The 15,410-nt window shown below is 51.1% G+C and overlaps 2 protein-coding genes across 2 annotated transcripts; one reads left to right on the forward strand and one right to left on the reverse strand.

The window, feature by feature from the left end:
* Positions 1-1,549: 1,549 nt before the first annotated feature.
* Positions 1,550-2,535, forward strand: GLOD5 (glyoxalase domain containing 5). The gene is made up of 3 exons (XM_054388869.1): positions 1,550-1,708; positions 2,028-2,183; positions 2,383-2,535. Exons 1-3 carry the CDS (start codon positions 1,565-1,567, stop codon positions 2,533-2,535), a joined length of 453 nt encoding a protein of 150 aa, XP_054244844.1. The 5' UTR covers positions 1,550-1,564.
* Positions 2,536-9,574: 7,039 nt separating this feature from the next.
* Positions 9,575-14,951, reverse strand: LOC128972763 (cis-aconitate decarboxylase-like). Its single transcript, XM_054388870.1, is given in 8 exon segments — positions 9,575-10,493; positions 11,169-11,374; positions 11,775-11,867; positions 12,136-12,323; positions 12,976-13,054; positions 13,056-13,086; positions 14,096-14,154; positions 14,931-14,951. Coding segments are annotated over 8 exon segments (1,596 nt in total).
* Positions 14,952-15,410: the final 459 nt, after the last annotated feature.

Consider the following 15,410-nt stretch of genomic DNA (forward strand, 5'->3'; position numbering starts at 1 on the left):
ATGTGAGGATTTTCCCCCAGGACATGAGATTTGGGAGGTCCACCTGCTGCTTGTCCCTCTGTCTGCCAACCCCACTGCAGAGCTTTGGAACTTTTGCCCTTCAGAGAGTCAGTTTCTTCTTTCAAGAAACAAGTGAAAGGACAAGAGGAAATGGCCTCAAGCTGCCCCAGGGGAGGTTTGGGTTGGACATGAGGAAAAATTTCTTCCCCTTGAAGGTTGTCAAGGCCTGGCCCAGGCTGCCCAGGGCAGTGGTGGAGTCCCCATCCCTGGAGAACTTTTAAAGCCATGGAGATGTGGTGCTGAGGCACATGGTTTAGTGGTGACCAGGCAGTGTTGGGTTAAGGGTTGGACTTGATGACCTTAAAGTCTTTCCCAGCCAAAATGATTCCATGATTCTCTATTGGCTGGTGGCATAGCACCTGCATCTCATCCAGCTTTGACTGCTGGGACCTTGCAGTGCTGCCAGACAAGGTAATTGCCTCACAGGGCAGAAGGACCTCAGCGTGTTGCCTGGTAGAGAATAAACTCAGAGGCAAAGAGGTCAACAGGCACAGCTGCCTGCTGCCAGGGAGGTGGGGAACATACTGCAGCTGCTTGCCACAACTCCTCCAGGGGACATCCTTGCTTCTTCTTACCAGTAAGTCACCCCAGTCTGAGGACCACCCTCAGCTGTGCTTTGACAGAGAAGATTAACATTAAGTGGTTAAAATATTCAGACTCTAAGGATTGGACTTTTTTTTTTTTTTTTTTTTTTTTGAAGCAGCTCCAAGTAGTTGGACTTTTATGTCCTTCAGGTCAAGGTACAGCTCTGCTGGCAGCTCTGGTTTCTAATCTCCTTGGCTTTTCCCCCTCCTTTTCCTGTGACGTTGCTGCTCCCACGGCCCAGCTCCGGGCTGCAGGAAGGGGATGGTCATAAAGGAACCATCTGGCACCAGCTTGCCCAAGCTCTTGGTAGTCTCTTGCAGGTACTCAGCTGACTTTATGCTGTCTGATCTCCCTGCAGTTTGCTGAGGGGCTGGTGTGGGAGGAGAAGTTTGGGAGCTGTAGGCTTTGCCATGAGGGCTCTGCAGCTTGGGAGCAGCCAGGAAGACTTCCTGGGTGGATAGGACTTTGCAGAAGGACCAAGTTGCTTGGAGGTGAGGTTGCTAAACCTGAAAGGAGCTTGGAGCCAGGTGGGGGTTGGTCTCTTCTCCTGAAGAACAGGAGACAGGAAATGGCCTCAGGTTGCTCAGGGAAGATTTAGGTTGGAACATGAAGAAAAATTTTTTGCCCTTGAGGGTTGTCAAGGCCTGAACCAGGCTGCTCAGGGCAGTGGTGGAGTCCCCAGCTGGTCCTCCAGATCTGGCCCTCATAGGGGCTCTGGAATGTTCAGGTCCCACCAGAACAAGACAGGGGTCTGAGGCCCTTTCAGGAAGGAGAATTTATTGCTTCTGTGCTTGTGCCACCTGCAGGCCAAAAGAAAACCTCTTTGATCTCCATTCACATTCTCCACGGTCACTCCCTGGACCATGTCCCTGAGTAGCTGGATGCTCCTAAACTTCATGTTCTGGTTCCCAGCCCTGAGATGATGTCCTGGAAGGAGAAGCAAGTGAGTCCACCCCCATGTTTCATCCAGCGCCTGGACCACCTTGTGTTGACTGTGAAGAGCATTGAGGACACTGTGGACTTTTACTCCAAAGTCTTGGGCATGCAAGTGGTGACTTTCAAGGTAATATGGGGCACAGGCTCAGCTTCGGTCTGGGGGACCTTCAGCTGCAGTTCTAGGCCAGAATGCCCCAAACTGAGAACTTACCTCACTCTGGTTTGGAAGTAGCTGCCTGTGGCTGTAGGATGTTCTTGGGCCACTCTGCATCTTGAGGGATGTCATGGGAGCCTTGCACTGGTCAGTTCTTGTCCACAGCAAGAGCCCAGACTCAGCAGGACTACAGCCAGGTCCTCAGGGCTGGGAGGACCACACAGATGAGTAGATGCTGAAGGCTTCCAGCCCTGTAAGTCCCATCACACTTTGAGTCTCTCCTTTGGGACAGGGGAACCGCAAAGCTTTGCACTTTGGCAACCAGAAGTTGAACCTGCATGAGGCTGGGAAGGAGCTGGAACCCAAGGCTCAGTGTCCAGTCCCTGGTTCTGCAGATATCTGCCTTATCACAGAGATGGCCCTGGACCAGCTGCTGGATCATCTGAAGGTGAGGAAGGCACAGAGTGTCCCCAGTGCAGTGTGACCCTCAAGAGGCAGAAGCCAGAGCCTCCTGAGTGACGCTCTGGGGGCGATGTCAGAACTGTCTCCTCCAACACCTCATGTTCTCAAGGCTGGGGTGAAGAGCATACAATACCCTGGTGGGACTACCTGCAGCATTAACCCCCTGCTCTTATGTCTCCTCCCAGGCCTGTGGGGTGACTATTGATGAAGGTCCTGTGGCCAGAACTGGTGCCATGGGTCCTATAACATCCATCTACTTCCGAGACCCTGATGGGAACCTGATTGAGGTCTCCAAGTACTGCAGAGACGTGGCTGCAGGCAACAGAAGTGAACCCTGACCACAATCTGTACCCTGCCCATTTGCCAGCAGAAGCCACACTTTTGGTGGCCATCTTAAATGTTCAAGTTTTTATTTGGCATACCTAGGACAGGTTTCAAATGTCAGTCATAAAAGTAGGATTTCTGTCTTTAGTTAATAAAAAACAATTTCAAGAATCAAGAAGGTTGGAAGAGACCTCAAAGATCATGGAGTCCAACCTGTCACCCTACACCTCATGCCTATCTAAACCATGGCACCAAGTGCCACGTCCAATCCCCTCTTGAACACCTCCAGGGATGGGGACTCCACCACCTCCCTGGGCAGCACATTCCAATGGCCAACCACTCTCTCTGTGAAGAACTTTCTCCTCACCTCCAGCCTAAACCTCCCCTGGTGCAGCTTGAGACTGTGTCCTCTTGTTCTGCTGCTGGTTGCCTGGGAGAAGAGACCAACCCCCTCCTGGCTACAACCTCCCTTCAGGTAGTTGTAGACAGCAATGAGGTCACCCCTGAGCCTCCTCTTCTCCAGGCTAAACAGTCCCAACTCCCTCAGCCTCTCCTCATAGGGCTTGTGCTCAAGGCCTCTCACCAGCCTCGTTGCCCTTCTCTGGACATGCTCCAGCAATTCAACATCTTTCCTAAACTGAGGGGCCCAGAACTGGACACAGTACTCAAGGTGTGGCCTAACCAGTGCTGTGTACAGGGGTACAACGACCTCCCTGCTCCTGCTGGCCACACTATGCCTGATGCAGGCCAGGATGCCATTGGCTCTCTTGGCCACCTGGGCACACTGCTGGCTCATGTTCAGCTGCTGTCAATCAGTCCCCCCAGGTCCCTTTCCACCTGGCTGCTCTCCAGCCACTCTGACCCCAGCCTGTAGCTCTGCAGGGGGTTGTTGTGGCCAAAGTGCAGCACCCGGCACTTGGATTTGTTGAATGCCATCCTGTTGGACTCTGCCCATCTGTCCAGCCTGTCAAGGTCCCTCTGCAGAGCCCTTCTACCTTCTAACAGATCAACACCTGCTCCCAGCTTGGTGTCATCTGCAAATTTACTGATGATGGACTCAATCCCCTCATCCAGATCATCAATAAAGATATTGAACAGGATGGGGCCCAGCACTGATCCCTGGGGGACACCACTAGTGACAGGCTGCCAGCTGGATGTGGCACCATTCACCACCACTCTCTGGGCTCTGCCCTCCAGCCAGTTCCTAACCCAGCACAGAGTGCTGCTGTCCAAGCCACAGGCTGACAGCTTGGCCAAGAGTTTGCTGTGGGGGACAGTGTCAAAGGCCTTGCTGAAGTCCAGGTAGACTACATCCACAGCCTTTCCCACATCCACCAGGCTTGTCACCTGATCATAGAAGGAGATCAGGTTGGTGAGGCAGGACCTGCCCTTCCTAAATCCATGTTGGGTGGGCCTGATTCCTTGGCTATCCTTCAGGTATGCAGTGATTGCCCCCAAGACAATCTGCTCCATGATTTTCCCTGGCACTGAGGTCAGGCTGACAGGCCTGTAGTTCCCAGGTTCTTCTGTCCGTCCCTTCTTGTGGATGGGTGTCACACTGGCCAGTTTCCAGTCTTCTGGGACCTCTCCAGTGAGCCAGGACTGGTGGAAAATGATGGAGAGAGGCTTGGCCAGCTCATCTGCCAGCTCTTTCAGCACCCTAGGATGAATCCCATCAGGTCCCATGGACTTGTGAATATCCAAGTGACTCAACAAGTCTCGAACTAATTCCACATGGATTTCAGGAGTACAACACTGCTCCTTGACCCCATCGACCAGCTCAGGAGGCCAGTTATCCTGAAGTCCTCCTGCCTTACTGTTGAAAATGGAGGCAAAGAAGGTATTTAGAATCTCAGCCTTCTCCTCATCCTTAGTTACAATGTTACCCTCCACGTCCAATAAAGAGTGGAGGCTCCTCTTGCCCCTCTTTTTAGCATTAATATATTTATAAAAATGCTTTTTGTTGTCCTTCACGGAAGCGGCCAGTTTAATTTCTAACTGTGCTTTGGCCTCTCTAATTTTTCTTCTACATGATCTAGCAACATCCTTAAACATATCACTAGTTGCCTCCCCGCTTTCCAAAGGCAATAAACCCTCTTTTTTTCCCTTAAATCCTTCAGGAGCTGCTTGCTCATCCAGGCCGGTCGTCTTCCCCGCCGGCTCGTCTTACGGCATGTGGGAACTGCCAGTTCCTGTGCCTTTAAGAGCTCCTGTTTGAAGTAGGTCCAACCATCCTGGACCCCTTTCTTCTTAAGGGCTGTTACCCAGGGAACTTTCCGAATAAGTTGCCTGAACAACCTGAAGTTTGCCCTCCGAAAGTCCAAAGTGAGGGTTCTGTTACTGCTCCTCCCTATTTCCCTGCATATTGAAAACTCCACTATCTCATGGTCGCTGCACCCTAGACAGCCTCCAACCATCACATCTCCCACCAGCCCTTCTCTATTTGAGAACAGCAGATCAAGCAGAGCCTTGCCCCTGGTAGGTTCACCTAAGAGCTGCATCAGGAAGTTGTCATCCATGCACTCTAGGAACCTTCTGGACTGTCTCCTCTCTGCTGAATTAAGTTCCCAGCAGATGTCTGGTAGGCTAAAGTCCCCCACAAGGACAAGGTCTGATGATCTTGAGACAGCTTCCAGCTGCTTATAGAATATCTCATCGGCCTCCTCATCCTGGGTGGGTGGTCTATAACAGACTCTAACCAGGATGTCAGTTTTGTGTGGCCTCCCTCTGGTTTTAACCCACAAGCATTCAATCCTTTCATCTGCAACCTCAAGTTCTGAGGCATCAAAAGATTCCCTAATATACAGGGCCACCCCTCCTCCTCTTCTCCCTTGCCTGTCTCTCCTAAAGAGCTTATAACCCCCCAGTGCAGTACTCCAATTGTGAGAATCGTCCCACCACGTTTCTGTGATGGCAACTACATCATAGTCTTCCTGGTGAACCAAGAGTTCCAGTTCATCTTGTTTGTTGCCCATACTGTGTGCATTGGTGTACATGCACTTCAGCTGGGCTGCTGATTTCACCAGTTTGTGTGGTCCTCCCTCCTCTCCAGGGAGACTGGTTTCCACACCCACCCCCTTCAGACAGTTTCTTCCCCAAAAGACTTGTCAAAGCCTGGCCCAGGCTGCCCAGGGCAGTGGTGGAGTCTCCATCCTTGGAGGGGTGTCAAAGCCATGAAGATGTGGTGCTGAGGAACACGGTTTAGTGGTGGCCTGGAGTACTGGGGTAGTGCTTGGACTTGATCATCTGAAAGGTCTCTTCCAACCCAACCAGTTCTAAGTTCTTAAGATTCTAAAAACCTCTGAAGAAGGATTCAGAGTTCTTCAAGAGGAGCAGTTCCCCAGGTGGCCATGCTGTGGTAGCACCGTTAAGAAGGGCTGGAAGGCAGAGAGGTCTCTTCTGACATCTACAGTCCCCAAAAAAAATTATTTTTTTTTTTCTGCTGCTGGTGGTGGCCCTAGGGATGAAGCTGATTCCAGTTGGGATTGAACCACTTTGGGAAGTGGTTAAAGACCAGAGCTGCCATGGGACAAAGCCACAGACATCTCAGATCTTTCGTCTTGGGAATGGAGTTCGAGAAGCAACCCCCCAAAGAGGGCCTCCAAGGGGAGTGGAGCTGCCGAATGCTGTCCAGGGTGCTGAGAGAGGGGTCCGGTCCTGATCCCCAAGGGTGGGTCCCAATGTCTGTGGGTGGGTCTTGCCTATGGGAGAGGGTCAATGGCCACGGGAGAGGGCTGACATGGCCTCCTGCTCCCACCAGCACTGCCTCACCTTTTCCACTGCTCTCCACTGGTCAGGGCTTCTCCTTGGCCAAGGGCTTGTGCTGGTGGAGCCCTTCACCTAAGGAACAAATTCCTGACTAGAGTGAGCAGTCAGTGAGTGACCATTGTGTGGACACAGCTTCCAACCAAATTCATGACACTGAGGTGCTGGAGTGGGTCCAGAGACGGACAACAAAGCTGAGGAAGGGTCTGGAGAGCAGATCTGGTGAGGAGCAGCTGAGGTACCTGGGGTTGTTCACCCTGGAGAAAAGGAGGCTGAGGAGAGACCTTCTGAAAGGAGGAGAAGTGAGACTCTGAAAGGAGATTGGATACAGGTAGGGGCTGGTCTCTTCTCCCAAGGAGCAAGTGAGAGCACAGGAGGAAACAGTCTCTAGATGTCCCAGGGGAGGTTTAGGCTGGGCACAAGGAGAAATTTTTTCCCCTTGAGAGTCATCAAGGGCTGGCCCAGGCTGCCTGGGGCAGTGGTGGAGTCCCCATCCATGGATGGGTTTCAAAGCCATGGAGACGTGGTGCTGAGGGCCATGGTTTAGTGGTGCCCTGGCAGTGCTGGGTTAAGGGCTTGGCTGGATGAATTCCAAGCCAAAAGGATGTTGTGAGCTTATGAGTCCCTGAATTTCTGGTGTGGGATTGCAGTTACTGCTTGATTACTAACCCAGACTGAGCCTGGCTCTGCACTGGAGGTGTCCTTACATTTATTGAGTTCCTACCATAAATATGTTTGGGGAGAAACATTTCCTTTTCTTAATTTTCAGTGTCGTTTACCTTGGAACGGCAGCAGCATGAAGGACAGTGGCTCTTTTCTTATTCATCCAGAGAGGAGAAGTCAGGGACTTTGGTGGCACTATATTAATCACCCGACACCCTCGGTGTCACACGGGCTGGTCTCTAATTTCACACAGGCCATTTATTCCCTTGGCTCTTGTAAGGCTTCACTTCCCTTGCCAGGGGTTTGGGCCTCCTAATTCCCTAAGGATGTGACACATCTGCTGTTTGAGACTGGAAATAGGGAGTGAGGCACTCCCCTGGGCTGGGATGCTGGAGGTGTTTTCAGGGCCCTGAGTTTTTAGAGGAAATACCATGAATGAAACACATCTGAGGTATGTCTGTAGCTCCTGGTGCCCAATTAAAGGACAAGGTGCAACGGGCACAAACTGGAACCCAGGAAGTTCTGTCTGAACACGAGGAGAAACTTCATTGCTGTGAGCCCCCCCAAAGCAGCTTTGTTTCATATTAGAGGTTTAGCTATGAGGAGACATGGTTCTGGGCTTCCCAGTTCAAGGGAGGCAGGGAACTACTGGAGAGATGCTGAGGGGCCTGGAGCATCTCTGTGAGAAGCAAAGGCTGAGAGCCCTGGGGCTGTTGAGCATGGAGAAGAGCAGCCCCAGAGGGGATCTGATCAATGCTTGCAAGAGCTAAAGGTGGGGGGGCAAGAAGATGGAGCCAAACTTTTCTCAGTGTCCTGGCTAGTGACAGGACAAGGGGCAATGGGCACAAAGTGGAACTCACTAGGAGTTCCATCTGAACAGGAGGAGAAACTTCTTTGTTGTGAGGATACTGGAGCAGGCTGCCCAGAGAAGTTGTGGAGTCTATTGCTCTGCAAAGCTTCCAACCCCACCTGGCCATTATGATCCTGGGCAAGCTGCTGTGGCTGCTCCTGCTTTAGCAGGGGAGTTGGACTGGATGGTCAACCCCCTCTATGCTGAGATTCTGAGTTTCTGTGAAGTAAAAGGAGACTTCTCTCTGTTGAGAGCTCATGTTCAACCACAGCCAGGCTTTGCTGGGTAACATCTGCTGCTCTCATCAGGACAAGCAAGAGCCTGAAGTGCTCAGTGTAAATATCTGGCTCTGAAGAAGTCACTGGCTACAAGCCAGCCTTCTAGCTGGTAGTGTCCTAGCCTTTGCTGGGCTCCCACCTCTTGCAACAGCCTTTATTGTGTAACTTCAGAATCAAATTGAAAACCTGGTGGTCTACAGCATGCAGCATGAAATCTTAATGCAGAAAGTGGATTTCCTTCATTTCTTTATTCAGAAAGATTCAGTGTGGACATGATGGACAGTAGGAGAGTGGACAAACAGTTTGGCTCTGGCTGGGAAGTTCTCTGCATAGACCACTACCAGCAAGCTGAAGAGGAACCAGCCCATGTTCTCTCTTGCCTGTCTCATCCCACCCTCACTTCAGCAACAGGTTCCCTTCCTACACCATGATCATAATGGAAGCAATCACAGTGTCTGGTAAATGTCCAGGGTAATGTTCTTATGGTTCTCCATCTCACTGCTCAGAAAGGACACAGAACGAGGAAGCCTTTTGGTGGAGCACAAGTACCAATTTCATCCTAGATGAGCTAAGAGCTGAGCCTCAGTCAGCTGTCCCTCCTCTTCCAATGTCACTTACAGCAGGTATGTGCCCAAGTCACCATCCAGAGATGCCCATTGTGCACCAAATATAGAGATCCCCCTCTGGTGAGCCAGCTCTGAGGAGATGTCTGGGCAAAGCCAGGAGGGATGATGTAGCCGAGCCCTGGTGCTGGCAGGGATCACCTCATGGGAGACATGGGATGTGGGTGTAGGACTGAAGGTGAGCTCTTTGCCTACCCATTGCCTTTCGTTCAGAAGAGACAAAAGGTTTTGAGGGTCCTGGAACCAGCAGAAAGGTGACAAACACTTCCAAAGGTCTGGGGAGCTGGGAGGATTTACTGGAAGAGAAAAACATTCCCTCTCTGCCTGAGACTTTTGCAGGCAGAGCAGTCTGCAGTCACTGATGGGTTGTCCCTCTGGCCAGCATGACCAACCAACCATCTGAAGAGTGCCCAGAAGAGCACTGAGAAAAGCACCCACTTAGCAGTTGAACCTCCTTTTCTCCCCAGAGCTGGTGGTTCTGCACAGAAGACAAAACTTGAAATGCACCTTCCGAAACCATCCGAGACAATTCCTTCTGGAGAAGTAGCTTCCAGATGGTCCCTCAGCATCCTCAGAGATTCCCATGGGATTTTTCTTTCTTTCTTTCCTTTTTTTTTTTTTTTATTTTGTTTGTATTTGTGGTGGTTCTTCAGCTACTCAGCATCAACCATGAGCTGAAATTTCATCTGCATGCTAATTACTGCCAGAGACACTTCTCCTGCCTCTTGGGCTCCTGTGGTATTGAAGCATCTACTTTGGCTCCATAGGGTGGGAACTATCCTGTCGTGGGAAATCAATGGTAAAGCACCAATGAAGAAAGGAATCAGAGTTTCACCAGGACAAGTCTCTCCTCGACCCCCTACTTGCTGTTCCATCACAGGCTGCAGGCCAGCTGGGAACTGTCTGACAGGGTCTCCAGGTTGTCCACCATGGTGATGATGGTCTCTACCTTTTCCTGCGGAAGCACGTGAGAGGCATTGGATCGAAACTTCTTCAGGAGCGATTCTTTGCTCAGGGGCTTCCTCCAGTGGCCATAGAAAGTGTCACATTTGCCTGTCAGGACATCTCCGCTGTGCAGGAGCAGCGCTACCTCTCCATACATCTTGTCGAAGTTGGCCACGTTGTCTTCGGGGTGCTCCACCACCACTTTGTCCAGCAGCTCCCTCAGCTCCTGCCGGTGGATGCTGGTCTCTGCGAAGGAGCTGAGCCCCACCTCGCCATCCAGCAGGGCAGCACAGGCATTGAACTGGAAGGAGTGCCTGGCCTGGTGCTCTGAGCTGGGGAAGGGCCGGTTGATGTACTTGGACACCGGGATCTTCAGCACGATGGTGCGGATCAAAGAGGGAGAGAAGGAGCCTGCGTAGTTGATGAAGAGGTTCCGGACAGACAGGGCAGCATCCACCACCCAGTGCATGCCCAGGTGGGCTGGGAACCTCTTGAAAGCAATATCCTGCTTCTCCAGGAGGAACTCGTGGTGCTCGCTGGGTGTGGAGAGCAGCTTGGGTTGATAGACACCGTAGAAGACGCTGAATCCGGAGCAGCCAGGGATGTCATCCAGGATCAAGGGGCTGGCCTCCATGCCCCGGGCAGCCAGCAGAGCTGCCTCGAAGCCCAGGCGGGTGGCGTTGCCAATGTGCAGCGGCTTGGCCTGGGTGGCAGCGTTGGCCATGGGTGCCCCCGCGAGCGACGCAGCGATGCCCAGAGCGTGGGTGCACTGCGCCGTGCTGAGGGACAGCAGCTTGGCAGTGGCTGCGGCACTGCCCATGGTACCCACCACCGAGGGAGGGTGGAACCTGAAGGGGAAATGGCAGATGTGAGCATCTCGAGAACCTCACCTCGGCAGCACCCAAGGGCCTCACCTACCAGCCCTGCCCTATGGGAATGGGAAGGAGCAGCCAAGTCAGCCCCTGGAGAGTCCTCATGGCTCTGGTGCAGGTGGGATTCACCTGACTCTAAATGTAGCCATCAAAACCCAGGTGTCTACTTGTTACCCCACAGTAGACAAGGAGTGAGCTCAGGTCCAACCCTCTGCAGCCAGCAGGGACATCTGAAACTGGAGCAGGTTGCTCAGAGCCCCAAACAACCTGACCTGAAATGGTTCCAGGGATGGGGCATCTCCCACCACTGTGGACAGTCTGGGCCAGGCTCTCACCACCCTCAGTGTCAAACATTTCTCCCTTCTCTCCAGTCTCTCTCTTTTAATTCAAACCATCACCCCTTGTCCGGTCACAGCAGCCCTTGCTCATGATGATGACACTGCAGACTCAATGGTAGTCCTCTTGGTGGTTATTTCTGAGGCAGCATCACTGGAGGCTGCCAAACGAATATGTGGTTCCTCACCAGCTCTGCTAGAACTGGCATTTGGCTCTCAGTAGGGCTCTATCCTGATCCACAGTGGTTAAACCCTTGAACAGACCAGAACAACTTCACCAACCCTCTTTCTGCTGGGTGAAGAAAAAGAGGTTTACCTTCTTGGGATGTCGTGAGCCTCAGTGGAGAAATGCATGAGCCTTCCTTGAACTTCCAGGCCCACGTTAAATGCCAGCAGGAAATCCATGCCACTGGGTTTGGTGCCTGGAGGTAACATCTGGGAAGCTGCCAGAAGAGCTGGCAGCACAGCGCCTGAGGGGTGAGTAGCAGGGTGCCAAGTATCATCAAAGTCCATGGAGTGAGTCTGTCAGAGAAATGGAGATAAGAACATGCTGGTGGGAGGGGCTGGAAGCTGAGGGAGCTTGGGGTCCTTGCTGATAAGTGTTGTCTACAACAGACTGGATATGAGGGACAATTTCTCTCCTGAAAGAGTGGTCGGGCACTCTGGCAGGGGAGTTGGGCTCAATGATCTTCAGAGGTCCCTTCCAACCCCTATCATTCTGTGATTCTGTGACTGACTATTTATGAACATCCACCAAGTCACCTCATGGTCCCTCTGGTGGCTGTTTGGTCCCTCTAAAAGGACTTCTTCCCCCCTGCCCCTCCATTTCCCCTCCCAGTCACCCATCTGCTTCCTGCAGTACTAACTGATGTCTTTGAAGGCACCACAGAGCAGAGCTTCTCCTGGAGGAGCCTTGCCTTACCGCAACTCCATTGGTGAAGGCAGCCAGGGTTGGGGACAGCTTCACACCTGGCTTGCCATAGACTGAGCTGACAGCAACTGGAGAGTAGAGCTCCTGTCAAAGGGAGGGACAGTCAGGTGAGGACCTTGGGTGAAGCAATGAGTGTGTGGTGCCAGATAAAGCCTTGGTGGTGGTGGTGAGTGTAGAGGTTGAGTTTGGTGGTGGTGGTAGGGAGGGTAGTAGAGATGATGGTGGCCGTGGTGGCGGGGGTGAAGGGCTGGTGGTGGTTGTGATGGTGGTGGTGATGATAGCAGTGGTGATGGTGGTGGCAGTGGCATTGGGGTGGGGGTGTCGCCATAAGGCAAGGGGAGGCTGTCCCTACCTGGCAGTACTGCAGAGCGATATCGAAGACAGGCGTGGTGCTGCCCACAAGGCCAACCCCGATGCTGTCCAGGATCATCCTCTTGCTTCTGTGACAAACAGTGTTGGACAAGTGCTCAGGTCGAACTGCATGGATGAAGGAGGCAAAGCTGCTGGTCACAGACTCCTCTGGCGCGCTCCTGGCCACCACTGCAGCATCGAGAGAGGGAAGAGGCTAAAAACGTGTGGGCCATGTGCTGATGGTTCTCAGGTCTTCACTACCTGGTCTCAGTGTATTTATGGATGGGCAAAGGTAGATGAAGAGAGCAGGCTCAGATAGGTAGAACAGTAGTACGAGGTGACAGAAAGAGAGGAAGTGGCCTGGAATTGCTCCAGCTAGAGCTTTCAGTTGGAGATTAGGAAAAATTTCTTTCCTGCAAGAGTGGTCAGGGATTGGAACAGGCTGCCCAGGAGTCACCATTCCTGGAGGTGTTCAAGAAATGTGTGGCCATGGCACTTTGGGACATGGCTTAAGGGCCATGCAGGTGTCAGGTTGACGTCTGGACTTGATTATCTTAAAAGTCTTTTCCAACCCAAACACTTCTCTGATTCTATGAAACTCAGCAGATGAATAACTCATGATGAGCGAAGCGAGAAAACCAAAGCCCTTTGTTTCAACATCTTACAGGAAAGCTCCTCAAGATCAGCAGGTACAGATGACACTTGGTGTTTTTAAAGCAGAAAAGAAGCCAATTAACTAATAATAAAAACAATGACCCTTCCCTCATTTCCCTTGCTCAGATTCACTCTAAATGTCATGCCAACTGACTCACAGTTTGCTCGCCAGTGGATTTGGACTCACCTAGAGCCCAGGAGTCTAAAAACCGCTTGTAAACACAGCTGAGAATGTCATCATCACCATGACTCACGGGGAGAAAATCCACCCCTTGCAGCAGCTCCATGAAATACATCTCTATAGGAACCCACACAGCTCAGCAGAAACCAGCTGCTGGTGAAAATCAGTGTCCTCCAAAATCAGTGTCCTCCAAAATCAGTGTCCTTCTTGAGAGTTTTATTCACAAAGGAAGGCACCAAGCCTCTCGAGGAGAAGGAAACAGTGAAGCCAGGCTGGACTGGAGAGGCAGGAGGAAAATCTGCTCAGAGAAGCTGCACTCAGAACACTAAAAGTCCTTCCTTCATCCAGGACATTAAGAATGTTTCCTTCACCCAGACATTGAGAGTCCTTCCTTCCTTCAGAACACTGAGAGCCCTTCCTTCACCTAGGATATTGGGAGTTTTTCCTTCACCCAGGACACTGAGAGGGTTTCCTTCACCCAAACACTGAGAGCCCGTCCATCACCTAGGATATTGTGAGTCTTTCCTTCACCTAGGACATTGAGAGTCACTTTGAGCAGTCCTAATAGGAGGATCAGATGTATGAGAGAACCAGAAGGTCAGAGACTCAGAGAATCATGGAACCAAAGAATTATGGAATTATAGGCTTATGGAACCTTAGAATTATGGAACTATAGAGTCATAGGATCATGGAATCAGAATGGTTTGGGTTGGAAAGGAGCTTTACAGAACTAACAACAAAAGAATTTGAGGATCTGAGCAGTCTGTTGATAGTTACAGTTTCAATATCTTACATTTATGGTCAAAGAGGAAGAATTTGGAAAGCCTGGTTCTAAAGCAGTTGAAGGTCCTGGTTTAGCACTGGCTTAACCATCAACATTTTCCTCACCTGGTACTTCTCTCCTGGTTTTTTAGCAGCTGAAGGCAAGCACCACCACAAGACCCCATCCCCCAAAGCATGCTTCTCCTCCAACAATCTGAGTGGTTTCTCTCACTTCCCTAAGCCCAGAGCTTGCTGCCTTTTTTTTTTTTTTTAATTTTTTGTTGTTGTTGTTTTAGCAGTGAGATGGATTATTTGGAGATGGTCTCTAGGAGAAGGCAGGGACTGCTGTCCTGCAGAGGGATACGAACCGTGAGCAGCAGTTTTGTGAAGTTGCCGGGAGGTTGCCAAGACCTTCTGGGATTTCTGGAAGAGAGAGAGAGAGAGAAAGGGAAAAAAAAAAGAGGACATTGGTCACCAGAGCTGCTTGAACTATTTCAGAGCTGTTTTACTGGTCGTGCCTCTAAGGTGGCACCGTGAGCCACCTCCAGATCAAACGAGAGGATTAAGCTACAGATTGAAAGGAGAAGAAAAAAAAAAAAAAATCATATTTTCCAGAGCTGAGTCCAGCAGAGGTGCCAAGAACAGCCAGGGAAATCAAGCAGTACAGTAGGACAGGCAGCACAGCCTCTTCAGACCATGAAATCCTCCCACAGCTGTGAGCAGGACCAGCTCAGAGGGGATACCAGGAGAAAAGAACCACCCAGAAGATCCCAACAACACCGAAGATCCCAACAACAACACCCCCCTGCTGTGGGAACATGCAAAACATCTGTTTGGGATGCAGAAAAGGCACAGGCATGGAAGGAGCAGGTTAGTATCTATGAGAAAACTGTGGGTGAAACCATCTGATCTTGTTCTTATTGGGGCAAGTCCTCATCTCATGATAATTTGGACCAGTTGAGGAACCACCCAGAAAATGACTTTATCTCCTGAAAGTGGGAAAGTGAGGAACCACCTGGAAAAGGACTTTCTCTCCTTAAAGTGGAAAAGGAAAGTGAAGGACCACCTGGAAAAGGACTTTCTCTCCTTAAAGTGGAAAAGGAAAGCAAGGAACCACCTGAGAAAAATGTTTTTGTCTCCGTAAAGTGGAAAAGGACAGCTCAGAGATGGGTAGGTTTGGTTCATGCAATGGTAGTTACCTGCAAGGTTAAGTAGACCATGCTGGTAGCTGCTCCCAGATCTTCGTCCCCAGTGTTGTGTGGCTTGATTGGAGGGATGGGAGAGGAGAGGTGGTGTCTGCAAGGTGCTTTGGTGGCAGGGTTTATATATGCTCCTGAAAGGCAATTTGCTTTCTTGATTTGTGTTTTTTTGGTGCAACTGAATTTTTAAGTGTGATGACATCAGCCCCTGGGGATGGAGAGGGTGGGGGGAATAGATGAGGATGGGTGGTTGTTGCTCTGCTGAACAGAGGAGAAACCCCCCCTGGTTTCAGGAAATAAGGGGAAAAAAAATCAGGACAGTAACTGACAAAGTTCAAGGAAATTCCTATCTCCAAAATGCTCCAGGTGCCAATGTGTGAAGCAACCAGCCCCAGGCTCCTCCTCCAGAGGAGCACTATAAAACTGGTCCTCACCAGGAAATGAGAGGGACAAGAGCATCCTCCCATTGAGCTGAAGTGT

The sequence above is a fragment of the Indicator indicator genome, chromosome 17, assembly GCF_027791375.1.
Source record: "Indicator indicator isolate 239-I01 chromosome 17, UM_Iind_1.1, whole genome shotgun sequence".
NCBI classification, from domain to species: Eukaryota; Metazoa; Chordata; class Aves; order Piciformes; family Indicatoridae; genus Indicator; species Indicator indicator.

What these genes read in the sequence shown, in the direction of transcription:
- GLOD5 (XM_054388869.1), top strand. Translation starts at nt 1,565, where the DNA reads ATGATGTCCTGGAAGGAGAAGCAAGTGAGTCCACCCCCATGTTTCATC. An exon ending in TGCAAGTGGTGACTTTCAAG is followed by an intron (nt 1,709 to 2,027) that starts GTAATATGGGGC and finishes CCTTTGGGACAG; the next exon opens with GGGAACCGCAAAGCTTTGCA. An exon ending in AGCTGCTGGATCATCTGAAG is followed by an intron (nt 2,184 to 2,382) that starts GTGAGGAAGGCA and finishes GTCTCCTCCCAG; the next exon opens with GCCTGTGGGGTGACTATTGA.